A 26,387-nucleotide genomic window follows, 5' to 3' on the forward strand; every position below is an offset into this window, starting at 1 on the left:
GGAGCTGGTGGCAGTGCTCAGGCAAATTCCAGCCTGGGACCTAAGGTGTTTTCCACATTTCCTTATTTACTGCCACAAAGAGGCTAGGGCCACCTAACTTCTGTCATCTACATCTGTGGTTCCAGTAGTTTATGCTATGATCTCCTGCCTTAAGAAGACAGATTTTAAAAATAGTTGGAGATGTATGTTTAGCAATCTACGTATATAAGTAAAGACACTGTGTATGACTCATTGGCACCCGTATGAATTTGTGGCCAAATGTCCTTTATTAAAAAAAACAGCTTTGACAGTACACAATGTGGCTACAGGATTTTTCTAACAAATGATTTTTTTTTTTTTAATCTCCTTAACTTTGAAGTTAAAGCTGTTAGGTTCTAACCCAGTCTCAGGGCTAATTGGCTCAAGACCTCTGTGCCCAGTGATGCCACTTGACCCTCTCAGGGGTCAGTGTCCAGGTCAGGGAGCTGTGCAGCTCCCTCCAAAGCCAGCTCTCCTACTGGCCAGCAAGCAAATTCCAAGGGATAGACAGGATTAAGGGCTCCAAAGAGGATTCCCCAGCCCTCCCCCAAAGGAGGATAAAAAACTCTAGTCTAGTTCTGGAACAAAAATAAGCCCCAACCAAGGAGAAAGTGCCTGTTTAGATAGCCGGTGGCCCTTCCTAAAGCTTGCACCCCTTCCAGGCTGACTGGGCAGAGCCCTTTTCAATAGGCAAGGGTGTGCAGAAGTGTGTAATCGTGTGCTAAAAGAAAGCACGTTGCGTGAACTTCTATTTGCACACTCTCCTAAGCTTAGGCCCCAAAGGATTAAGGTAATAAAAACTGCTTACCTCTTATTGCAATTTGTTTTCTTGTCTAGGAAACAAAACCAACACACACACACAGGCCAAAACACACTCCATTTCACCTCACCCTCTTTCCAAACTGCCCCACCTGGAGAATGGGACTCACCGGCAGGGGTGGGGACACCAAGCTCAGACTCAGTGTAAACACGCCCCCGCAGCACAGGCGGTAACCTATTAACTCGGAGGAATCTCGGGTCACTACGAAAGGTTTTCTATTAATAGAGTATAAAGCTCCTGCATACATTAGCGGTAATGACCCGGTGGCCCGCGCAAAATTAACTCCTCCCGGGCCATCAAGAGGAAGCCATGTTCTGCCCAGGCAGATGTGTGCTTGAAACGCGCGTATAAACATACACGTACACACGCAGGGTTTTAGAACCGCTCCCCTTAAACATGCCAGATCCCACTCCCATCCCTAGTCCTGGCGGTTGCAGATGTTCTCCGAGGGGTGTCCCCGGGTAGCGAGTAGTGGCGGCGGAGGTCGTTCGCGTAAGGGTCAGCTCAGCTTCGCCACACACACGGCCAAGGCCACAGCCGCCAGCAGCACGGCGCTGAAGATGGTGGCGGCCAGGGCCTTGCTCAGGTCGCAGGGCCCCGTGCGCTGTTCTACGGCCACACCGCGCAACGAGGAGACGCCGGCGCTGGCGCTGGCCAGGAGCTCGGCGCCTGCCGCCTGCCGGGCCTGCACCGTCCAGCGGGGCACGTTGACCTTCATCTCCATATCCTGGATCATCTCGCCCACCTGAAGGATCTCCCGCTCCAGCTGGTGAAGGTCTTCCACGTCGAAGCCGCGCTCCGCCTCGTGCCGCAGGCTGCGGGCGCTCAGGGCGCGCGCCGCTACGCTCGCGGCGCCGCCTTCCACCCCGGTACGCACGAGCGGCCGCCGCGGCGCATGCAGCGGAAACTCGGTGCTCAAGGTCAGCGCACGCCGCATGTCCGCTTCCAGCAGGTCCAGGCAGCCGGAGAAGGCCACCCAGAGGCGCTCGAACTCGGCGCGTTCCTCGGCGCCCAGGCCCCGGTCGCGCAGCGGAGCTGTCAGTCGGGCGCGGATGGCCACCGCCAACTCTTGCGCCTTCTGGCGCGTCTTCTGCAGCTCCTCTCGCAGGTTCTGCGAGTCCGCGGAGCCGCCGATGGTCAGCACCAGGTGGTGGTAGCATGCAGTCGCCTTATTGAGCGCGTCCAGTAGTGCCTTGCACTCCTCCTTCGTCATGGCGCTGCTCTCCGGCGCAGCCCGGCCGCCTGCACCCCTCTCAGCCTCACGCCCTCAGCGCAGCAGGACACACCCAGCCCCGACGGCGTCCCCTGGCCAGGCGGCCCGAGCACTCCTCATGGCCTGAGACGAACTAGGCGCTGCCGCTGCTGTCGACGGAGCCGCTCAGGATCTACGACGTGCGCTTCCGCGGACTCGGCGCGGAGAGAGAGCCCCGTTAGCTGTTTCCCATCCCCTCGTCCATCCTCCCCAGGTGCGCTCCTAGTCACACGCCGAATCTCTGCGCAACCCTCGCCTCCACGGTAGCCACCTGCGAAGCCCGGGTTGCGGTCGTCATCCTCCTCCGGTGCAGTCGCCAGGGCTAGCCGGCCGCGGAGCCGCGCCCTCCGCCTTAGCTGCTGCCAAGGGCGGCCGGGTCGGATTTCTTAGGATCCGCCTACCCCCTCCCGTCCTCGCTGGGCGCTTCCATCCCCTGGACCAGGGATAGGCGGGGCCCCACGCGGGAGGTCACGTGTAGATCCCCATCACCCCCTCCGCACCCCATTACTGTCTGGAATATTAGCGCTCGTCAGATCCAATCCTCCTCTATTTTACGGAAGGGGAAACTGAGGCTCGATTAAAAAAAAGGCGGCTAAGATCACGCCACGTCCATGCAAGTGAAGGGGCTAGAACCCAGGTACCCTGACTCAGTCGGGCGCGGATGGCCACCGCCAGCTCTGAGACCCTGCCAGCGATGGAGTGGTATGCCTCGTAGGACTGGGCACCTCCGTCTCCCAAAACGAGCAGTAAAGGGCGATCTGCGGGGCGGGACGGCTCCCAGAATCTCCCCTTCCTAGTCCAGCCCGCTTTCCAGCAACAGAGCTTGGACCCCACCCCTTGGATCAGATCTGCTCTCGGCCCCGCCCACTCCCGTTCCGGGCACGCGCAGTCGGTGGCTCTGGGCCGGTACAGCCTGAGTAGGAAGTGCTGTGTGCCGCCTGAGCCCCACCCCCGGCTGGGCGGACTCAATGATTGCTCTGCGCACGCGTCACTCTGAATAAAGACGACCTCTCATTGGGCTGACCAGAGATCTTGAGGCGCGGCTCCGCCCAACGGGGGTGGGCGGTGGAGCAGATCCGCCGCGTTGGGGTGGTGGGCCTGAGGTCTGAACCGAGGGGCCGGGAGGGGTCGGCGCAGCTCTGGGAGGAGCGGGGAGTGCAACTATGTAGCCTTTTAAGTAAGTGTCCTCCCTTCTGTCTCCTCCCGCGCCCTCCTTCCCTCGGGACTGCTGCGCCTCGGGGCCCAGAGGCCGGGCGGGGCCCCGGAGCTGGAAGGGGGAGGGGCTCTTTCCTTTCCTCTGCCGGCGCCCCAAGCTGGGCTGGCGGTCTCCGGGTGGCCCCCAGGGCCCCGGCCCATCGCCGGGTGGACTGCCCCGCCTGCGCTCTCCGGCTCCTGTCCTCAGCCGGGCTCGCTCTGCCCCTCTGGTGTGTTTGCGGGGCTAGGGGTGGGGTTGGCGAAGAATGTGCCCTCTGACTCCCGCGGCTCCAGGACAGGTCAGCAGGTCCGGGATCCCGGGAGGTCAGACTTGGGGGCCGTGGGCAGGGCTGTCGCTCACGGGCTGGGTGGTTTCCGCGGTTTAAGGGAGGCCTGGCGGGGCGGGTGGAGGGGAGGGTGGGGGTGGGGGTCCGGAGCCTCGGGTCGAGCTGTCGTGGTCACCGCGGTAATGAAAGCGCGGGGGAGAGAGGAGGGAATCCCTGCTAGCCTGCCTCTCATGGAGTGGGGTCTCGTCTTCCTGCTGGGTAAAGATTTCCCCAGGAAAACTATGAAGCACCAAGAGGTGTTCCGGACTCTGGGTCTGTTCAGTTCTTTTCGTTGAAAATGGACTGCCCATAGGCTCGAGAGCAAGGCCGTGCCGTTCTGGCCGCCCCTGGAGGTGCTGGGGACGTGGGCACTCGCGGCCCGTGCAGGGCCACGAGAGCAAGTAGCGCGTCTTCATTGAGGATTTAGGACATTAAGGGAATGAGGGGCAGGGGAGACTGTAGGGACTACTAGTTTGCCATGCGAGCTGGAATTTTCCAAGTTTGTGGGTTTTAGGGAGAGAGGCCCCTATTTTGATTAAGTAATGTACCCTCCCACCAGCCCTAGAGAAGAGCGGCAGATATTAGCAGGATATTTACATTTCCATGCCGCCTTGCCGGGCCTGGTGTTGAGGCAGCCTTCTGGGGTCCAGAGCGCTAGATTCAGGGCTCGCTCTCACTCAGCAGTCTGTCCTTTAATTGGTTGTTTCACTGGTGGTTTGTGGCCAGGGTTGGGTGGTACTCTGGCCCTTGGCCATTCTCTGAGGTGGAGGGTGTCAGCCACCTATGGGCCAGATGGGGCCTTGACAGAGGAAGAGTAGTTTTTAGGACAAAATGGGTAAAAGGAGGGAGAGCACATCTCTTTGGGGAGCTCTGGAGACAGCAGAGGGAGATGAAGCTGCAGAGGTGGGCAGGAGGCCAGGAGTGAGAGGCCCTCCATGCCCAGCAGAGAAGTTGAGAGTTCATCTGGTAGGGAGTGGAGGGGAAGTCATTGAAGAATCCTGCACAGACTTCAGTGTTGGAAAGATCACTTTGTGTCTTTCAGGTGGACAGGTTTGCGGTGAATCAAGAGGCAGGGCCTGTAGGCCTCGGAGGGAGAAGTGCAGGATGGGAGGAGACACAGGTACTTCTCACGAGCCCTAGTGGCAGGAAAGCAGTTGGGCTGCTGAAGCTGGGTGGACACCTTGGGTGAGTTCTCCTTACCTTGGCTTGTCACTGGAAATAATCCCACCTGGCAGCTCTGCAGGGAGAGCAGCAGTAAGTGTCTGCATAGGGCCTTGGGTCAAGGTCTTGACTGTGCCTCCTTGTGGCTCTTGGACTGTGTTGCCCTCATGAGGGCGGCTGCTGGGGCTTTGTTCTTCACATGTCTGCCTCTGTTAGTGTTTCTGTCCGGGCTGTCCTTCTGTTTATGAAGTGCCAGGATTAGATGGGTGTCCAGTAATGTCCTCCTTTCCTAGGAGAGCAGGGGAATGTGACCATGCGATGATAGATACCAGATCTAGAAAGGATTCAGACCCGAACAATTGGATATGATTTGTCCTGAGGTTGCTTCCACATCCGACAGACACTGAGCAGTGGTCCTTGAAGTTCCTGCCCTCCTGCCCAAAATACTGGCAGGGACGTGGGTGCTGGTGGCTCCCCTGCAATTCTAGGAGCAGGGTGATGGAGTGGCATTCCGAGGGGCAGTTATGCTTCTCCAAACTTCCCCACTCTGTGAGTGGTCACACCCCTCTTCCAGCCCTGAGGCCTTCTCTCCTACTGTGATCCTCCACATTCCAGCAATCACTGTGTTTAGCCAGCTCTGAGCGTGTTCATTTTTATGGCTTTTTGCCAGTGCCTGCAGGTCCGCCTGGGGCCAGCCCCTCACCCTCCCCTGCATCTGGGCGGGGGATTTCCAGCTCCTGTGAGAGATGATCCCTTCCTGGGAGCTTGATCTTTTTCTAACACGTCACTATCATTTTGTTCAAGTGGACCAGCAGTTACTGCATGCCTGCAGTGAGCCAGGCAGCGAGGCTTCATAGTGCTTTGAAGAAGAGCTTTGAGAGACATATGGACAGGAGCCATAGACATTACAGGCCAGAAGGACACAAGTGACTGTAATACCACACGTTACATCATAAAATTGCTTCCATTTGGTATTAAACATAGATGTATAAAAAGTTTTCCCTTTTGGACTTTTCCTTCTGAGTCACAAATTAAGCCAGTTGGAGAATATGCCTGGTCGGGGTCTTTGGTCAGGGCCCTGGCAGGGCAGGAGAAGCCACAGCAGTGAGATTTCAGCAGGGAGTGCATCTCTGGGAGGTGCAGACTTTCCTGGGCTGGATTCTGCTGAGCCAGGCTGCACGCTGTCACCACATGGTCCCCGACAACCCAGACTCATCCGGGCTGGCAGGACGGTTGAAGACCACAAAACCACGAGTGCACACCACCTCCTAAAATGCCCAGAACCAGTCTGAGGCCTCACTTGGCTGTCTTGTTCAGAGTAACCTCAGATAACTCACGTGCAGGGTTATTTGGTATCTCTGACTAACTTCACTGGATTTTCTATAAATCATCCCATCATTTGCACTTAGGAAGGGGTGGAATTTTTTTTTTTAAGGAGTTTTATATATGAGGATTCACATGTCTTTCCACTTTTACAAGGAAAAGTCAGTTTACTTTACATGTTATTCAGTATTTTAAAATATAAAACCAATTCTTGCAAGTAAACTTCTCAGATTATTTTAAAGCATGTACCACTATATAAGAATTCAACTCTGGCATTAAACATTATTACATATTTTAACACTGGGACAGAAAGGTCGAGAACAGTGCTGGACAGACGTCTCTGAATCCCTACTCCTGGACAGAGGATCCAGTCATTGGCATCCAGGAGACTGATGTCCAAGAGAAAGCATATGACTTGGATTGAAAACCAGCCAGCTCCATCTCATTCACCAGCAATGCTTGCTGAGAGTCTTGTGTGTTTACACCATTCAAGCATTTGAACTGAATGTTTTAATGTGGCATTCAGGGCCCTTCCCTTCCCATGCTGCCCCTCTCTGACCTACTGTGTTTGGATTCTTATTATTTCTCAGAGCTCATTTTCACATCTAGTCAAAAAAAGTTTATTCCTGAGTTTTCTATGCTCACCAGGAACCTGTTCCCACCTCCCGACCCTTTGGCCCTGCTCTGGTCCCTGCCAAGGATGCCTCCCACGCTCCCCACCCCAACCCCTTCCCTGTTGCTCCCTTCTCTATCTCGTCCTTACCTCTCCTGGCACTGTTCTGTTTTGGTTTTGTTTTATTATTATTATTTTTTAACTCTTCTTGCTTCCCAGTTAGGTGGTTAGTTCCTCCATCAAAGCCCATCTTGGGGGCAGGGGTGTTGGTGCTCTGCCAGCATCTTGTCTGAGGAGCAAGGAGGAGTGTCCCTTCCCAGCTTTAGTCTGACCTTGTCTCATCCTGTTTCTCATGTGGTTTTTATGTAAGGCGTCTTTACTTTTATGCTCCACTATGTAGAACCAGCTGTGTCGGGAACCAGGAAGAATTTTGTTTTCTTGTGACTCTGTCCTAGCAAAATTATATTATCCAGTTGTTCTGGTAGAGACTCATAAAAGGATTATCTGGGTTCCAGTAATAATTGAATTCAACAATTCAAATACCTGAATGGTTGCAGAGCTGGGGCCTGTGAAGGGATTGATTATACGTAGCCATTTTCATGCTAGGCTCTTCTCCCTAAGAGGATCTGCAGGGAGCTCAGGGGCCTTCTTTAGGCGGTCCCCAGGATGGCCTGCAGCTAAGACAGCTCAGGCTGGGCCAGGCTAAGAGAATTTGATGCTGAGCCTGTGTGGCTGTCATGGGGACTTTTCCTTTAGGAGAAACGAAGTGTGGAGTCTGTGCATCTGTGGCTCATGAAATAACCCCTAATCCAGGCATAATTATTTTACATGATGAATGGAGTGGTTAAAGGGATGGGTGTTAGAATAAATTCTGACATCTATCTAACCTGGAGTTGGCCAGCTGACCCTCAGTTTCTTCATCTGTGACGTGGGGCTAATGATACCTATGGTTATTGTGAGCATTAGTTATAGTTAATTATCTATAGTTATTGTGAACATTAACATGGGATGAGGATGTATAGACATCATCACAGTGCCTGACCAAGGATGCTCTCAAATTGTGGCTGTTTTTAACATTAGCTATAAGGAATAGAATTCATAATGCACTTATGCATACTGTTCTGGTGTTTTCCCAAAGAGGTGTTTGGGAATACTGTTACATAATGAGAAAGTAATTCAGTTTTTCACTCATATTTCATTCATCTGATTGTATCAAGCGTAAGTTTACTTGATACTCTTTAATAGTTGCTAATTTTCTTCTTTTAATGAAGAGAAGAAGCCTCAGGTTCAAGTTCAGAACCTTTGGCAGGCAGTGGTATGTAGCCAGATTTTAAATAATGTCAATTGGATTTATAATGTTTAATTTTAAGATGATCTTAATGGGAAGTGATACTATTTTTCCATTTAAAGTAGTAATAAGTGTTCTTTTACAAATAAATTTTAAATGGGAGTAGGTGTTTAAAGGAAAATGTCAAACATTAACAATAGGGCCATTGTGTACAACTGTACAGGTTATTTATTGCACAGGTGTCCTGCCCAGGGGAGGAGAGGTGTTGGCAAACTAGGCTGATATATAGCCTATGAGTTGCTTACTAAGCCATGTGCCCTGGTACAGGACTGTACCTACTGGGAAGATGGGGTGCCTTTTTGTAATTCTCACAAAGGCACCATGTGGGCTAGCAGAAAGTGGCGGTACATTGGTGTGCAGTGTGGCAAAAATAGTGAAAGTAGCATGTAAATGGGAATCCTGCAAGACAGGTATTCATATTCTCCATTGTACAGACTGAGATGGAGGCTCAGAGAGGTGAAATGACATGGCTAAAACTCTGACTTCTTTTCTGTGCCCATTTTTCATCTTCCTCTCTCACAGTTCAGTAAAACCACACTGATGTATGGTAAGGGGAACAGACCAGGGGCATTGGAGGCCCCATTCACAACAGGAGCAAATCTATACAGAATATATAAATAATGTCTAATAGAAGTTTTATATGATCTATGATCTTTAATGAAGAAAATTTAATTGGAGGATGTAAAAGAGGATGAAGGTGGAAAGACATACCATGTTCATGGATGATAAGATTCATCATTATAAAGACGTTGACTCTCCAGTCCATAAATTTAGTACAGTTCCAATAAAAATCCCAATAGGAATTTTCATGGAATTGATAAGCTGACTCTAGTTCATGTGATATCATAAAGAATTAGGAATAACCAAGTAATTTTATACATAAGGGTATAAGAGCGTTCATTTTAGCATTGCTTTTAATTGTGAAAATGTGGAAGCAACTGAAGTATAGGATATTAGATAAATAAATTGTGTCATGTTCACTTAATACTGTACAGCAGAAGTCAGTGAATGAATGGGAGCCGTATGGATCAGCACGGCTAGAACTTGAAAACATAATGGTGATTGAAAAGCGTATGTTCCAAACTACTTATAGTGTGATACCATTTATGTAGATTTTGGAGCCCATGAAACAAGACTTTAGGACATCTTTGGTGGTGCAGTGGTTAAGAATCCGTCTGCCAATGCAGGGGACATGGGTTCGAGCCCTGGTCCGGGAAGATCCCACATGCCGTGGAGCAACTAAGCCCGTGCGCCACAACTACTTAGCCTGTGCTCTAGAGCCCACAAGCCACAACTACTGAGCCTGCGTGCCACAACTACTGAAGCCCACACACCTAGAGCCCGTGCTCCGCAACGAGAAGCCACCACAATGCGAAGCCCGTGCACTGCAACAAAGAGTAGCTCCCGCTCACCACAACTAGAGAAAGCCTGTGCACAGCAACAAAGACCCAACACAGCCAAAAAATAAAAAATAAATAAATATTTTTAAAAACAAGATTTTATATTATTTATGAATACATGAGTTTAAAAAGGAGTACAAACATGAGCAAGAAGGATATAGAAACCACTTCAGGATAGTGGTTGCCTCTGAAAGGGGAGGAGAGAATGGGATGGGGAGGGGCACATGGGGGATCCAGTCTACTCTGATATACTTTATTTCTGAAAAGAAAATCTGAGGCAAATATGGCAAAGTGGTAAGATTCGGTAACTCTGGGTGGTAGGTTAGCATTATTACTCTACTTTTCTGTATGGTAAAAATATTTCCTTAAAAACATATGCATATCTTTAAAATGTTATAATTTGGGTCATGTATGATGTTCTAAAAACAGCTATTTTTTACTTTTGCAGTGACTTGGAGTCAAGAAGATTTTCTGAACATAATTTATACATTTAACCTGTAAAAAAAGTCATCTTGGAATTGGTGGGTTATCTTTGATCTTTCCTGATGGCGTGTGAGGTCTGTAGTGTAGAGTAATATGTGTCAGGGATGCTTTTTAGAAATTGCTAGATCAGGACTTTTATGTGTTAGGTCATTCTGAAAGTGGTCATTTACTGCTTTTTCCTCTCTCGTCCCAGGAGACTCTCTTTGCCCCATCTGAAGTCCATATGGCTCTGTATGATGAGGACCTCCTGAAAAATCCCTTCTATCTGGCTCTTCAAAAGTGGCGTCCTGACTTGTGCAACAAGGTGGCCCAAACCCGTGGCATTGTAAGTGCATCGATCCCGAGGGTGGTCCTTCTCCACTAGGCTTGGACAGAGCAGTGCTGACAAGGCCACAAATATGGTAGACTTCAGTTACGTTTAGAGGGAGTCAGGTACAGGCCTGCTAAGTGCACCAAGCCGCAGACCATGCTCGGTATGTGAACGAGCAGAGAGGGACCGCCCCAAGCTGCTTCCTCCAGGCAGCCTCCTGGGACTGCACCAGCCCAGGGTGTAATCCTTTCTCTGAACTCTCAGCCCCTGTTGTCACTGGTCTCACGGTATTCATCTCTGTTTCTCTTGTTTCCATGGGGACCAGGAGGGCTTCTCCAGGGCAGAAATCATATTCCTCCTCGTCTGTGAGATGGGCGCTCACTCCCATAGGATAAGGGAACGTGTATACACACACATGTACGTCGCCTTCAAAGGCATTTCCTAAAGAGAAAGAACCGAGAGAACTTTTGTAATAGAGGCCACAACCTCAGAAGCCTACAGGAGCAGCCAGGGAACAGGAGCAAGAGAAGAGAGAAACCATAGTCTGCTGCCTGGAGGGAGGGCAGGCCCTGTGCTGCAGGTCTTTCTGGTTCCCAGATTGGTGAACTTGGCAGGCATCTTACTTACACACCGTGGGACACAGCGAGCTGGGCGCCTTTGTGCCACCCATCTGCCTTGGGCCCTCTTCTTTTCCTGCGGTGTCCTCTTTTCTTCTCCTACTTGTGTACCTGCTTCTCGTGCCATGTGATACGATCTTAGGTGTGTCAGGCGGCTGAGGCTTTGAACCAATGGAGAAATCAGTTAACTCGGGTTTCTCTGCAAGCTTGGAACTGGCTTTTCCCCATACCCAGTCCAACCCTCTGCCCTCAGAAACCTGATTTTTTTTTCAAGTCCCTTCTTGTTTTTATGATTGGTTTTGTGATTAATATCTTTTTCCCAGAATTCTTTTACTTTGGATTTTAGAAGTCATAAACTTCGTTATAAAAAAAAAATTAGAGAATAGAGCTGTTTCCAAAGAAGAAAATAAAAATCTCATAAAGCTCACCAAAGGCATTCACTGTCATCCATTCATTTCACAGTAGCTATTAAATGCTGCTGTATGCAAGGCACGATGTTTGATGTGGGGATTCAGCCAAAACTATGAATAGGCATCATGATCTTTACCCTCATGGAGCTGAAATTCTAGTGGGAGAGACGGTCACGCTGTGGGTACCTATTTACTAATTATGGTAAGTGTCACAGAGAAAAAGTAGAGGATGCCAAGCCATCATGTTAACTGGGAGGGCCTGACCCCACTTGGGAAATACTTCCTTCCCATCTTTGTTCTATGATATTTAAAAAAAATATTGTCTAGATAAGAGTGTGTCATCATATGTAACTTTCTCTTTTTAAAATGCTGCACCGCAGACCCCGCTGTTCTTTCTCAGGAAGCCCTGGGGACCTGTCTGTCTTGCTCATCGCTGTGTCGCCAGCCCATAGCACGGTTGCTGTTGCCCAGTAGGTGCTTTTACAGCTGCAAGTAGTGAAAACCCAATTGAGTTCACTTTAGCAAAAAGAGAATTTTGAATCACTTTGGTCACCTTCCTTTCAGGTACACCGAGGAATGAGAGATGCTTCTTTTTTTTTTTGGAGCAGAAGGTTTATTGCAAGGCCACGCAAAGAGACAAGGTGGCTCGTGCGCTGAAAAGACTCGAGCTCCCCGAAGGGTTTTGGCAAAGCATTTTTAAAGGCCGGGGGTGGGGGGCGGGGGGGGGTCGAATGGTATGTGATCAGCTTGTACACAGTTCTCTGACTGGCTGATGGTGAGGCAGCAGGGTGGTGTCACAGGGGTTATCAGTCCTTCGGCTCCAGGAGGCCTGGGCTATGTGCTCATGGTCCTCTAGTAGTTCTTCCATTTGTGGGGGGGGGGGGGGGCGTGGTTCACATCTGCAAAACAGCTCAGGAAATTTGCAGAGAGATGCTTCTTAAGCTGTGTCATCCTGCATTCCAGTGGTGCCCTAGGCCCCTTACTGCAGCCCCCACTGAGATCCATGAGGGGCTGCTTGGGGCCCACATTGGGCAGCACTAGATTTCAGGCCTTCCTTGGCCTCGTTCGGTGGACTCGAGAATCAGCAAGGCCAACTCCCCAGCACAGGTCGGCTGTGGGAAGGAGCTAGCTCTCGCCATCCTGCTCAGCCTGGCCAGGTGTTGGTGACTAGCCCCTGCCAACTGCTGGCCGTGTGATGGAGCCCCGGCTCATCCCTGTCTAATCTGTCGTAGTGCTCCTTCCGTGTCCGTTGGTTGAATGAAAAAGTAGAGTATCCCAGTGGCCTCTAGAAGAGCGCTCATCCTTTCTGCCACCGCTGAAGGACCCACGTGGCCTCAGCTGGTGAATGCTGGATTTCCTTCCATGGGGCTTGGCCTTTGGGCCAAGTTTGGCGGCCCCTGAATCTTCCCTGGGGATTAGAGTCCTTTACTGGACTATAAAAATGTGAAGTCACGACTTTTGAATGTGTGTACCCCCAGGGTTAACCGCCTTCCCCCTTCCCCCTGCAAGCCGAGCTTGGGCCCCGCCCTCACACGTCCCTCACACGACGGCTGAGGGTGGAGGTTGGCTGGCCCCTCACCTGCCCCAGCCCCTCCTCGGGTTTGGCCGCCTTTGATGGGACTGCCTCCACGTCCTCCACCATCTGCTCTCTGACTGATCCGCGGAGGCTCCTCTCCCAACGTCCCCCCGTTCCAATCCCAGAGGCCTGTGACACCCACACACTGCTTTTCGTGGTCACCTGTTCTTGTAACCATCCAGCTATTATGCACCGTGGCTTTTTCAGAGCCAGTTGGGCAGGCCTGCTGTACCCCTGGGTCTCTTGTTCATGGAGCTTTGGCAAAAGTTCTCTAGGTTTCCCTGGTGGATTGTGGGTGGGTCCATTTGCCTGTAGGAAAAACAAAAATGACAAAAGGGGATTAAATTTGGTCCTTTTATTGTGGCCCTCTAATTATGGGGTACTCAGGCTTCTGAGGGCTAGCCTGAGAACCCAGCAGCAATGGCTTCCACGTTCCAGAGAACTGACTTTCCAGTAAATACCCATACAGCTCAGCTAAGGGTGCTGAGGTCCAAATTCCAGTTCTCAGGATTTGTTTAGTACAGATTCAGGTGACAGACATTGAACGTCTAGGCACTGTGCTGGGTTTGCAGGGTTACACGGATGAATGGGGAACACAGCATGCCTTCAGGGAATCCCAGAAACAGGCTATTTGCAGCACAGAGGGATGAGTATTAGGACAGAAGGGGTCATGGGCTCCTGTGGAGTGGCTGACCCAGCCTGGGGAGAAGTCAGGAGGGCACCCTGGGGTAATAAGACTAATGCTGCTTCTTGCTTTTATTCTTTCTTTTCTTTAATGACTATTACTTATTTTAAAAATTTTATAAAGGGGCTATAATAAGAAATTTTATTGTTAAGCTCTGAACTGAGTAGGTCCCTAACTTATGGTCTGCTTGGTCACTGTAAAGTTTGTGTCCTCCACACCAGCTGTTAAAACTCCATGACCTCGGGACTTCACTGGTGGCGCAGTGGTTAAGAATCTGCCTGCCAATGCAGGGGACACGGGTTCGAGCCCTGGTCCGGGAAGATCCCACATGCCGTGGAACAACTAAGCCCATGCACCACAATTACTGAGCCTGCGCTCTAGAGCCCGCGAGCCACAACTACTGAGCCCGTGAGCCACAACTACTGAAGCTCACGTGCCTAGAGCCCGTGCTCTGCAACAATAGAAGCCACCGCAATGAGAAGCCCACACACCGCAACGAAGAGCAGCCCCCGCTCGCTGCAACTAGAGAAAGCCCGCACGCAACAACCAAGACCCAACGCAGACAAAAAAACAAACAAACAAAAAAAACCCAACTCCATGACCTCTGTTCCAGAGGCAGTCTGAACCTCCATCTCATGAGAGGCCCCAGGCGCCTGGCCCTGTCTCCGGAGGGCGGCTTCATAGCTGCTCCACCCCACTCCTCCGTGGCTGGCTTCCTCACCCCGGTCTGAGCAGGATCCTGGTGGAGATGGATGGGGCCACAGAGAGCCAGCCCTGGCTTGTGCTTGCAATGAAATGCTCCGGGCAGCATTGTGGGCCTGAAAACTTTGGGGGAGTCCCTGAAATTGGAGGCCCCCAGCGCACTCAACAGATATTGATTGGCACCTGCCGTATGGTGAGCAGTGTGCTTGGTGATGGGGATTCAGTGACGCAGGAGCCGGTCATGCCTTATTCAAGCTAAGGAGGCGGAGAAGGTGTGGTAAACGGGCTCACAGAGTGCAGTCACGGGTGTGGTGGGGACGGGTGGGGTGTCTCTGAAGCACCTCTGAAGTGGCTGGTCCCTCGGAGGCCCTTCCTCAGGTGGGACTATGTGACTCTTTCATCCATTGAGCTAGAGCGGCGCAGTCGGCCCCTAGGCCTGGTTCATGCTGTCCGCTGGCCTGGGGCCAGCCCTCGGGTTTCCAGGATCTTCTTTCTGTGTTCACGGCTGCCTTGAGGCCACCTAGGAACCTTGAGGCCGTTTCTCAGTTCTGGCTCATACCTGAGGGCGTCCCGTTTCTTTAAGTTGCACTTCCATTAACATTTAAAAATTTTATGTTTTTCTCCCCCATTTCTTATTCCACATCTGCTACCACCAAGCCCATTCCCACGTCAGGACCTTTGCACATGCTTTCTTCTGACAAAAATGTTCTTTCCTTAGATCTTTAGTTGGTGGTTCCTTCTCTCCATCCATTCCTTGCTCAAAATCACTTCCTCAGAGACCTCCCTAACCACTCTACCTGAGTTAGCGAAACCTTGCCCCACTCCAGTCATTCTCTGTCCTGATATTCTGCTTTATTTTCTGCATAGAACTTACTGATATATGGAATATGTGTTTTATTATTCAGAAATCTGTATCCTCCACTTAGAATGTAATGTCCATGAGGACAAAGCACCGTATCTCCAACAGTGCCCAGTGTCATGAATATTGAATGAAGAAAAAACAGAAAAACCAAACTCAAATTTTAATAATTAGTTGAATAAAGTTGGCTATCTGAAAATTAAAAAAAAATTATTATGTTTAATTTCAAACAAACATGTACAAGTGGAACAAATCATACAATGCACCCAACGCCCCCATCACTCAGCTTCCGCAGTGCCCGGCTCAGACGCCAGCACATCTCACTTCTATCCCTGCTGCCCTCTCCCCTTAGCCGGGGGACCATTTTGAAGCAAATTCCAGACAATTATATAAGGTAGTCATGTGATTTCATCTGTAAATATGTAGGAATGTAGTTTTAAATGATAAGGACTTAAAAAAAAAATCACCATTATCACAGCTAAAAAATTCCTCAATAACTCAACTGTTGTCAAATGTCTAGTCACTGTCGGAATTTCCCAGATTGTCTCATAATTTTTTTTGTTTGTTTTCCAGTTGGTTTGTTTAAATCAGAATCCAAAGGTGATCCACACATTATTCTGGATTGGTAGGCCTTTTTAAAAAAAATTGAGTATACTTGATTTACAGTATTATGTTAGTTTTAGGTGTATAGCAAAGTGATTGAGTTATATATATATATATTTTTTTCAGATTCTTTTCCATTATAGGTTATTACAAGATATTGAATATAGTTCCCTGTGCTATACAGTAAATTTTTGTTGCTTGATATGCCTTTTAAATCTCTTTTCCTACTAACTTTCTTGAGCTAAACTTTGAGCAGAACAACTAAACTGTACCTACTCAGTGTGTAAAACTGGATCCATTTTGACATGTGTGTAGACTTGTGAGATCATCACCACAGTCTGTTTTTTTAACTATAAGCCCCACTTTCCTCGTTTTCCTTCTTTCCTTACAATTCAAGTATCAAGGTCATTCATCCTGTGGAGTTTCCTGCCTTCTGGCTTTTGCCGGTTGCAGCCCTGTGGTGGTGTTTACCATGGTCCTCTGGTCTCTGTATTTCCTGAACTTGGTAGTTAAGTCTAGCTCTGGGTCTGATTCAGTCTTGATTTTTTGCAGAGGGACAAGCCCGCTTCATAGACAGTTGTGATCTTCCATCAACGAGGGCCTCCTTTTTCTGCCGTGAGCAATTGGCGTATCCCTCGTGGGGAGAGAAGCTCTTTCTGACCTGCCTGAGGAAGCTCCTAATGACAACTGCTCTTGAAGGCCCCAGAGTTTCATGGTGTCTTCACAGAGGAAACTCTAGCAGATGCTGGGCTGTGCTCCCTGCTCCCAGCGCTGGCCTGCAGGAGGCCACAGGACGGGGCTGTGGTGAGGTGGGGGGCAGGAGTTTGAGTCCTGGCTCTGTCACTCACTGGCTGCGTGCCCCTGGACAAGTTGCTGCACTTCCTTGAGCCTCAGTTTCCTTGTCTGTACAGTGGGGATAGTGCAGAAGCTGCTTGCCTTGTGCCAGGCTGCTTTAGGAGCTGGGGCTCTGAGGGACTTCACCACTTTGGTCGTCGTCTTCCAGGTGTACTTGAATCTGAGAGATTCCTCTTAAACGCTGAGTCCCTGGGCCAAGCACAGATCCACGTGTGGTTGCCAGGGCAGCTCCTTGCCTTTGCTGCGTTGAGCAAAGAAGCTGGCGCCCGGTCAGCATGGTGGCCACAGTGGGGCCAAAATTCACGTTTCAGGTTGAGCCTGCCCCAGAGACACAGTCTGGCACCTGAGACATCTCTGGTGGAGGTGGCAGCCTGCAGTAGGAAACGGTATTTCTGTGGCTGGTAAAACAAACTGTGATCACAGTTCAGCTTAAAAAAGCATAGAAAGAAGACGGGAAGGAAACTGTCTTCATTGTGCTGCATTTATCATTCAGGTGGTGGGATTCCGTGTGATTTTTTAGTTTCACTTTTCTGTACTTTCCAAACTGTCGTTTCTTCATCTGGAATCATTCCTGAGCCTGCTGAGGACAGTGGGCCCCTGGGGTAGCTGCAGGGAGAGCCTAGCGGGGTGGGAGTGAGCCCTCCGGTCTGAGGCCCCGGGATGGAAGAGGCGTGTGCTGCCTCCCTTGGCTGGGTGGGGGCCTCAGCTTCCATCACAGTGACACCAGATCAGCTGCTGCGACTTTGACCAGTGACCCCAGAGGTTCTCTCTGCCAGCAGGTCCCCATGGCAGTTCCGTTGGAGCGTCTTTGGATGCCTCGTGTTCTGCTGAATTTGTAAATGACATGTCTCTTGAGTATTCACCCTAATTTTTTTTTTTCCAGGTGTTAGTACCCTGCAAAGGAAGCCTGTCAGGCAGTGTTCAGTCTACTTGTCAGTTTGAGTCCTACATTTTGATCCCAGTGGAAGAACACTTTCAGACCTTAAATGGAAAGGTATTCTTTCGTTTCTTGTGGGTCAACCAGGGCCACTCACTCAGTGTTTGGGAGTGGGGGAGGGGAGTGAATCCTGCTTCTCACCCGTTCACGTCTGTGTTACATGACGGCTTTGATACCACAGCAGCCCAGCTACCTTTGAGGGCGGAGGGGCTGGCGGTGGGGAGCAGGGTCCTGGCTGCAGCCAGGAGGTGAGGCGGGGCCGGGCACCTCTCCCTCAGCCCACGGGTCTCCTGCCGGGGAGTCGGGGAGTGGCTGGGACACCTCCCCAGAGAGGCCCTGTCAGAGCAGGCTGTTTATCCCCAGTGCCCTTGGGATCAGGGATGAATTTCTAATTTAAGAATTTTTTGTTTTGAAATCATCTCAAACCTATAGAAAGTTTCAGTAAGGTATAGAGAACTCTCACATACCTTTCTGCCCAGATTGGTCAACTGTTAGCATTTTGGCCACATCTGTTTTATTTCCTCACCCCTATCCCCATCTATCCATCTGTCTATCTCTCTATCTGTCTACACACACACATTATTACTTTTTCTGAACATTTTTCAGAGAGAGTAAGAGTTGCAGACACCATGTCCCTTTGCTTCAAAACAACGTGTGTTTCCTATGTAATACAGCATAGTGATCACACAGAAAATTTAGCATTGATAGAATACGCTTCTCCAACATACTGTCCTTTTTAAATCTTTTTTGGTTTTTTTGGCCGCATCCCGGCATGTGGGATCTTAGTCCCTGACCAGGGATTGAACCCACGCCCCCTGCATTGGAAGTGCAGAGTCTTAACCACTAGACCACCAGGGAAGTCCCAGCATACTGTCCTTCAACAAATTCTGCTAGTTGTAATACCCTATTATAGCAAAAAAGATCTATTTTTTTAGATCCAGGATCACGTCTGGGATCATGCAGTGTATTCAGTGGTTAGTCTTTTTAGTTTCCTTCCATTTGGAACGGTTCCTCAGTCTGTGTCTTTCATGACATTGACATTTTTGTCTTGCTTTGTAGACTCTCCCTCAGTGTGGGTTTCTCTGATGTTTCCCATGATTAGATCGCAGTTATGCCTTTTCAGTAGGAACGCCTCGGAAGGGTGTTTTATCTCTCTCAGTGCATCGTGTCAGGAGGCACGTGACGTCAGTCTGTCTCATTGTTGATGTTAACTTTGGGGTAGGCATTCTCTTATTTTTTTTAAGCGGAAGCAGCTAGGTTCCAAGAGGGGGAGGTTCCATCCCTGGTCAGGACTGGCCGTGGTCCCCAGCCTACCCGCCGTCAGCAGTGGGGGCCCACACTGGTGTAGCTGGGGCCGTGGGCACTGGGGGGGTTGAGGAGGGATGGGTCCAGGGGGGTGGGTACCAGTACACCAGTCTGGGGTGAGGGGTGGTCTGCAGCCCTGTGGTTCCCAAGCATGCTGCTATTTTCCTGCCAGGGGTCTGCTCACCACAGCTGCCCGTCAGTTTACTTGTTCTCTTCCCGGTACCCAAATCTACCAAGAGAACAGAGGCACTGGGCTCATCGTGGCTGGTCCTCCCGGGCACCTTGGCCACGGCCAGAGTGATGAGCCGTGGAGGGGATGCAGCGCGCATCCTTCGGCGCTGCCGGGTTGCAGCATCGGGTCATTCTGATCTCTTATTCAGAGAGGAGAACCTTCTTACTTTTTCCTTTTGTGGCGGGTACAGTGCTTTTGGGTTGCAACATGTGAAAAGGATCAGGGTACTATGTAGCTGGAGTGACAGGGTGAACAAAGAGGGAAGAAAACATTTTAGCACCAGAAAGCAAGCTGGAAGAGTGTTGGTGCCCCTGGCAAACCCACACTGGAGCAGAGGCAGGCGGGTGGGGTGAAGTGCCGGATGCGGACCAGGCTGAGAGGGGTCGGCAGTCACACGGGCTGCTGGTGCAGTGACGGCTCTCTTGTTCCAGGATGTCTTTATCCAAGGAAACAGGATTAAACTAGGAGCTGGTTTCGCCTGTCTTCTCTCAGTGCCCATTCTCTTTGAAGAAACTTTCTACAATGAAAAAGAAGAAAGTTTCAGCATACTGTGCATAGCCCATCCTTTGGAAAAGAGAGAGAGTTCAGGTATTCTGGGAGAAAACCCCTTTCTCCTGATTCGGAGAAACGTGCTTGTTGAACTTCCTCCTGACGCAGCTGTTGTAAACATCCTATAAAATATTCAAGAGCCCGCTAGAAACCTGCATAACTGTTTACAATAATTCCCCCTAAAACTTAATCAGAAAGTCATCTTGAGCCAAGGTGATGTGGATTAGGCTGCTGTGTGTGGTTGTACATGTTGGATGTTACACACATAGACCTTAGCGGGAATGTCGCCCCCTGGAGTTGTGCAAAGTGGCAGCCCTGGCTTTGTCTCTGGGCCTCGGCTTTAGGGCTCCCTCTTACAGCATTATTACCCACCCAGCCCCACTGCTGTGCCTCTTTGAGATCTCATTATTTTTAACAGATAATAATTCTTGGGTACCCCACGAAGTTGAGATAACAATTAATGTGCCAAACGCTCCTATCCGAGGCTCTTATTGTCAGGAATCAGGGCTTCCTCACCACAGCCTCACAGGTCATGCCTAGGGTCCCAGATAATTCAGGTTTGGTCCCAGGAAAGGGCTTCAAGAGGACCAGGCTCTCTGGACCCCCAACTGGGCTGCTCTTGGGCGATATCTTGAAATAAGGTCATCCCTCTCCTCCTGTGGAAGATGGAGCCTCAGATCCCAGAGGAGCAGGGCAAAGGGTTGTGGGACTTGCCCTGTTAGGAAACAGTGAAGCTTTCAGCCAGCCCGACCCTCTGTCTTTTTTTCAGAAGAGCCTTCAACACCCTCAGATGCCTTTTCCCTGAAAACCATCGAAGATGTGAGAGAGTTTTTGGGAAGACATGCAGAGAGATTCGACAGGAACATTGCCTCTTTCCAGCGAGCGTTCAGAGAGTGTGAAAGGAAGAGCCTCCGTCATCACATAGTCAGTGGCCGTGTCTTGCTTTGCTAGGCGTGCCTTGTCTCAGGCCAGTTCAGAGCACCAGGATCCCTCTCGGTTCACTCTGTAACTTTGCTGCCTCCATCATTGGAAGTTTTGTTTAAATGTTTCTTTTTACCTATAAAAGTAGTACAGACCACTGTAGAAAACTTGAAAATCACAGAGAAGTATAAAAATGAATATCGTTATCATCTATCTTAACCCTAAGGGGGATTTTTTCCCTACTTTTAACGCATATACCTAAAAAAAGTTGAAAAACAAATCACACACTTGATTTGATAAGCTTGCTTTAGGATTTAGAGCTTGTCACCCAGGAAATCCATTTTGTGAAATGTTCTCTTTGCCCCAGGACACGTTACACGTCCTGGTTTTGTGTCGTGGCCTCGGATCACGAGGGTGACCTCTTTCTCTGCTCTGTGTTGCACAGGACTCCGTGAATGCTCTCTACACCAGATGCCTCCAGCAGCTGCTGAGGGACTCCCACCTGGTAAGCAGCACGACGTTCAAAAGAGAGACTTGCCAGAAAGAGAGAGACAAATAGCATATATCACTTATGCGTGGAATCTAAAATATGCCACAAGTGAACCTATCTACGATACAGAAACAGACTCACGGACATAGAGAACAGACTGGTGGTTGCCGAGGAGGAGAGGGTTGGAGGAGGGATGGAGTGGAAGTTTGGGGTTAGCAGATGTAAACTATTATATATAGGATGGACAAACCACAAGGTCCTACTGTATAGCACAGGGAACTATATTCAACATCCTGTGATAAACCATAATGGAAAAGAATATAAAAAAAAGAAGGCGGGCTTCCCTGGTGGCGCAGTGGTTGAGAATCTGCCTGCTAATGCAGGGAACACGGGTTCGAGCCCTGGTCTGGGAAGATCCCACATGCCGCGGAGCGGCTGGGCCCGTGAGCCATAATTACTGAGCCTGCGCGTCTGGAGCCTGTGCTCCGCAACAAGAGAGGCCGCGATAGTGAGAGGCCCGCGCACAGCGATGAAGAGTGACCCCCACTTGCCACAACTAGTGAAAGCCCTCGCACAGAAACGAAGACCCAACATAGCCATAAATTAAAAATAAATAAATAAATAAAAATTAAAAAAAAAAAAAAAAAAAAAAAGAAGGTATATATATGTATAACTGAACCACTGTGCTGTGCAGCAGAAATTAACACAACATTGTGAATCAACTAAGTAAACCAAAAAAAAAAAAAAAAAGAGAGAGAGAGACTTACAGTTTGCCCACATGCTAGTGCATGCTCTGTAACTGTACTCGTCTTGTCCTCCAGAAAGTGCTCGCCAAGCAGGAGGCCCAGATGAACCTGATGAAGCAGGCTGTAGAGGTAAGGGGCCAGGGCAGCGAGGGGAGAGAAGACGGCAGTGCCGGGGGCTCCTTTGTTGCCCACCCCCCACTCACATGCCTTGAACTGGGTCCCGTTGATTTCACAGATGTATGTCCAGCACGATATTTACGACCTGATCTTTAAATATGTGGGGACCATGGAAGCAAGCGAGGTAGGTTCTCCATCATCATCATCCAGGACGGAAGCCCTGTTCTAAGCCTTTTAAGACATTTGAAGCGTCATTAAAATCTCTTGTTAGGATGCTGCCTTTAACAAAATCACAAGGAGCCTTCAAGATCTTCAGCAGAAGGATATTGGTGTGAAACCTGAGTTCAGGTAAGGGTTTGCGCTGCTGTGGCCGTGTCCTCAGGGGCTGGGGCACCGTTCGCCATCCCCCCCCACCCCCAAAGCAGCAGTGGCGGCACTGATTTGACGTGGTTCAGACCGTGGAGCAGGGTAGTTATTTGTGACCAAAGATAAAGGGGCTGAAGTTGGCAGATGACTGTTTTGGAGCTGGCATGCTCCTGTACCCGTCTGCCAGCATCCGGTGAGTGGGAGCCAGAAGGGGTGGGGTCGTACACAGCTGGTCTCTGGGCAGGCACGCAGCTCACCCAAGTGGGCCCTGCACACAGATGTCTCTCCTCACCTGCCAGTCTGAGGGACCCCTGCCTTAGGGGCATCTCCTTTTGGATTAAGTTTCATTTTATTACAAAAATGTCTAAGGACTTCCTTGGTGGTCCAGCGGTTAAGACTTCGTGCTTCCCTGCAGGGGCACGGGTTCGATCCCTGGTTGGGGAACTAAGATCCCGCATGCCGCGCAGCTCAGCCAAAAAGTAAAAAAAAAAAAAATCTAAACTGTTTATGTCTAAACTCCCCCCCGCCCATTGGCCTATTTCACTCTGGGGCTAAGGATTGCTGATTTTTTTTTTCTAATTTTCTGGTGCAGCTACATCACCTGGCAGCTTGATTGGCACCTTGAAAGCTGCTGGGTTTTGCCAGTGACCCGAGTCAGATTACTTCTGAGTTTCTAGTTTTGTTTGTCTTTACTTACGGTTTGCTGTAAGAAATGTGAATCTGAGGTATGGGATTAGATCCAAGAAGGAGGGCCCTCACACCGTGGTCTTACGTGGTCACTTTCCAAACTATTTTGCAGCTTCAACATACCTCGTGCCAAGAGGGAGCTGGCTCAGCTGAACAGGTGCACGTCCCCGCAGCAGAAGCTGGCTTGTTTGCGGAAGGTGGTGCAGCTGATCACCCAGTCTCCCAGCCAGAGAGGTGTGTGCTCGGGGAAGGGGCTGGCAGTGGGGTGGCTGCATACGTCCAGATGCAAACATCTGTTGAGAAGCAGTGCCGTCTTAAAGGGTCACAGAGATGGGTTGTTGTGCAGCAGAGCATTTCCGTGTGAGTGCCCCGGAGTCTGATCTGAGGAGTGGGTGCCTAGTAATGGGGGTCGGTGGGGGGAACAGGTGGGGCATCTTTAGGGTGAGAAAATGCTGGCGGAGAAGCAGCGGCCTCAAAAACGAGCCAAACTGGTGATGGAAACATGGGGGTTCAACTGTTAAGTTGTTCTCTCTAATTTTGTATACATTAAAAATTTTCCATTATAAAAAGTAAAAACAAAATAAGAACAAAGTAATGAGAAGGCAGATCTGTGTGGGCAGATAGGGGGTGATCTTCGAAGCGTTATTATCGATGAATGAAATGAACAGGAGTGTGTACGGTACCCTTCCGGCAGCATTGCGGAAAGGGGGGCGACTCTGTATCCATATATACAATGGGGAGATCATAGACTGTCTGTGGACAGGTACGGGGGAAGCAACAGCAGTGGCCTCTGGGAAAGAAGTCTGGGTGGCAGGGATGGGAGAGATGTGCACGGTTTGCTCTTTGTACTGTTTGAAATTTTAAATGTGTGAATGGATTACTTAAAATTTTAATGAAAAAAATAGAGTCAAGCTGCAAATCGGCATTAGACTCTGAGGTGTATAAAACAGAAATGATCCCAGGAGGAAAGAGGCTTTTGGCAGTGGCTCTGGCACACCTTCAAGTTGTATCCACCATTGCCGACTTCCTCGGGCTCTTTATCTGTCCCGGGAGGTAGCAAGGGGTGGTCTGCTTGCAGTTTGCTTCTTCTGCACATGGTCTGAGGATGCTAAGCCTTCATTTTCCCCTGGAGTCTGACATCTGTTCAGGACAGTAGAAAGGAAGTTGTGCGATTGAATTTCTCCCTGATGTCTCATCTTCCTGGATTGTGGTTTTGTGGGTTGGATGGTGGTGGGGAGTTGATAACACTTGTCGGTCCATTTGAGTCCCAGGATGGCTTTGAACATGTGTTTCTCCCTTGCAGTTAACTTGGAGACCATGTGTGCTGATGATCTGCTATCAGTCCTGTTGTATTTGCTTGTGAAAACAGAGATCCCTAATTGGTAATATTTTTTGTTAAAATGCTTTTTCAAAATGGCAGCACTGTACTGGGGTGGTTTTAGTGTCAGTCTAGGAAACTGAGTGCCCCTTATGAGCCAGGTACTGCCCTGCCTTCATCCTGCAAGGGGTGGCTGTCCTTCCATGTACAGGTGGGGAAACTGAGGCCCAGCGAGCTTACGTTTCTCATTCTGGAGCATGTGGCTAGTCAGTGGCTGAGCGGGAAGCAGACTCCAATTCTGTCTGGCGCCAAAGCCCGTCCTTTTCCCACAGAGATGCAAGTTCCCTTTATAATAACCAGCTTTCTAAAAGCTAGCCCATTCCAGGAAAGTCGCAAGTAGCTTTACTTATTTTCCTAATTGTGCTCCCTCTAAATAAAGATCCAGGGAGAAGCAGCCCTAGCTCCCAGGAGCTAACCGACTTGATGATGGAGCCAATAGCACTGTTTCTGCCAAAGTGTTAATTGGGTATACAACAATAAAACTTTTTTCTTCCTTTTATTAGGATGGCAAATTTGAGTTATATCAAAAACTTCAGATTTAGCAGCTCAGCAAAAGACGAACTGGGATACTGCCTGACCTCAGTTGAGGCTGCAATTGAGTATATTCGGCAGGGAAGCCTCTCCATTAAGCCACCGGTGAGACCTCCCTCCTTCTCTGCCCTTTCTTTGTGGGTGTCACGGCGTGTGTGATGGGGTTCTCAGGGTGGTGTGGGGGAGGGGCAGTCAGAGATGCTCTCCCGAGAGAATGGGGCCTCAGCCCAGTGAGTGAACACTAGCACCCGGTAGGTTGTGAAAGTTTGTGTGTTATCTTGGCTTTCACATTGTTGATCTGCTTCATTAATCCTTGTCATCCTCAAAAGCACACGGGCAGAAGGGGAAGCTAGAAGCGGTGAATTGGGGTATCCTGATCATGATGGGCAAGAGATGAGATTACTAACGTCTGCAGTTTTCAGGACTCAGTGGCCCTATTATTATTTTCTTGGTTGGTTGGTGAGCTTTGGCTAGTGGAGGTGATTATGTTCCCATGAGAACTGTGAGACTCTTGAACCAAGATTGCACCTGCTGGCTTATTTCACTGCATACCAACCAGCAAAACGTGACAGTACTCACAGAAATTGCAAAGTTGAAATCAATCGAATGAAGAGATTTCTGTATTAAAAACCAAGAGTCCTGGGACTTCCGTGGTGGCCCAGTGGTTAAGAATCTGCCTGCCCGTGCAGGGGACACGGGTTCAAGCCCTGGTCCAGGAAGATCCCACATGCTACGGAGCAACTAAGCCCGTGCGCCACAACTACTGAGCCTGCGCTCTAGAGCCCACGAGCCACAACTACTGAGCCTTGTGTGCCACAACTACTGAGCCTTGCATGCCGCAACTACTGAGCCTTGCGTGCATGCCGTAACTACTGAAGCCGGCATGCCTAGTGCCTGTGCTCCGCAGCAAGAGAAGCCACAGCAATGAGAAGCCTGTGCACCGCAACGAAGAGTGGCCCCCGCAACTAGAGAAAGCCCGCGCCTAACAACAAAGAGCCAGTGCAGCCAAAAATAAAATAATAAATAGATAAATAAATTTATAAAAAAAAAAAAAAAAAAAAGAAATGCTGCTCACTTCCAGAGTTGGGCAGCAAGATTTCTTAGTTTGAATTGTCTTCTGTGAGGTTCTAGGAACACGTGTTGTTCCCGTGGTGCCTGCGGAGGTTTTCCATCATGGCCCTGCCCTTCTGGTTCTTTCCTTCTGATGGGTCTCCCCTCCTGGACCCACTACCCTGCAGAGGACTTGCCTGATGCTCCTTGCTGGGGCCAGGGGTGCCCCTTGTCACCTGGAGGGAGGTGCCCACCTCTTGAAGGTGCTCCCATCCCCCCTTGCTGCACCCATCCTGTACCACAACCATCCTGCTTTCTTACTTTCCGTGGCATGTAGGCAGGAAGTCCAATGCTTGAAGGCCTTTGGCCAGAGAGTAGAGAGGTAGTTGACCAAACTCTAACAGGCAGCTTCTCACACACACTTTTCCTTCAGAAAATATTCCAAGTGGGCTTGTGGGAGTGTTTGAGGGGCGGCCCCTCTTGTGCTGGTGTTGGTTTGCGTGCAGCCCTTGGGCAAGTCTGT

General features: G+C 49.9%; 2 protein-coding genes across 21 annotated transcripts in view; one reads left to right on the top strand and one right to left on the bottom strand.

Annotated features, from left to right (window-relative positions):
- Positions 1-247: 247 nt before the first annotated feature.
- On the bottom strand, positions 248-2,960 carry RGS9BP (regulator of G protein signaling 9 binding protein). Its single transcript, XM_082438545.1, has one exon. It carries the CDS (start codon positions 2,049-2,051, stop codon positions 1,338-1,340), a length of 714 nt encoding a protein of 237 aa, XP_082294671.1. The 5' UTR covers positions 2,052-2,960; the 3' UTR covers positions 248-1,337.
- A 158-nt stretch (positions 2,961-3,118) lies between these two features.
- ANKRD27 (ankyrin repeat domain 27) overlaps positions 3,119-26,387 on the top strand; it is a 51,144-nt gene continuing 27,875 nt past the window's right edge. For 5 of the 20 annotated variants that reach the window (XM_082438518.1, XM_082438519.1, XM_082438521.1 and 2 more), the window contains exons 1-13: positions 3,384-3,583; positions 4,653-4,730; positions 10,132-10,263; positions 17,439-17,549; positions 19,461-19,617; positions 20,348-20,502; positions 20,945-21,004; positions 21,811-21,864; positions 21,971-22,036; positions 22,124-22,200; positions 23,018-23,139; positions 24,209-24,287; positions 24,787-24,919. In XM_082438518.1, the coding sequence (XP_082294644.1) occupies positions 3,551-3,583; positions 4,653-4,730; positions 10,132-10,263; positions 17,439-17,549; positions 19,461-19,617; positions 20,348-20,502; positions 20,945-21,004; positions 21,811-21,864; positions 21,971-22,036; positions 22,124-22,200; positions 23,018-23,139; positions 24,209-24,287; positions 24,787-24,919 (1,257 nt within the window). In that variant the 5' untranslated portion in view covers positions 3,384-3,550. Of the gene's footprint in view, positions 3,268-3,383; positions 3,584-4,652; positions 4,865-9,903; positions 9,977-10,131; positions 10,264-17,438; positions 17,550-19,460; positions 19,618-20,347; positions 20,503-20,944; positions 21,005-21,810; positions 21,865-21,970; positions 22,037-22,123; positions 22,201-23,017; positions 23,140-24,208; positions 24,288-24,786; positions 24,920-25,143; positions 25,605-26,387 lie in introns of those variants that run through there. The other 15 variants (XM_082438523.1, XM_082438513.1, XM_082438524.1 and 12 more) reach the window with 14 other exon arrangements.

Source organism: Balaenoptera physalus, assembly GCF_965194825.1.
Source record: "Balaenoptera physalus genome assembly, chromosome: 19".
In the NCBI taxonomy this organism is placed as follows: domain Eukaryota; kingdom Metazoa; phylum Chordata; class Mammalia; order Artiodactyla; family Balaenopteridae; genus Balaenoptera; species Balaenoptera physalus.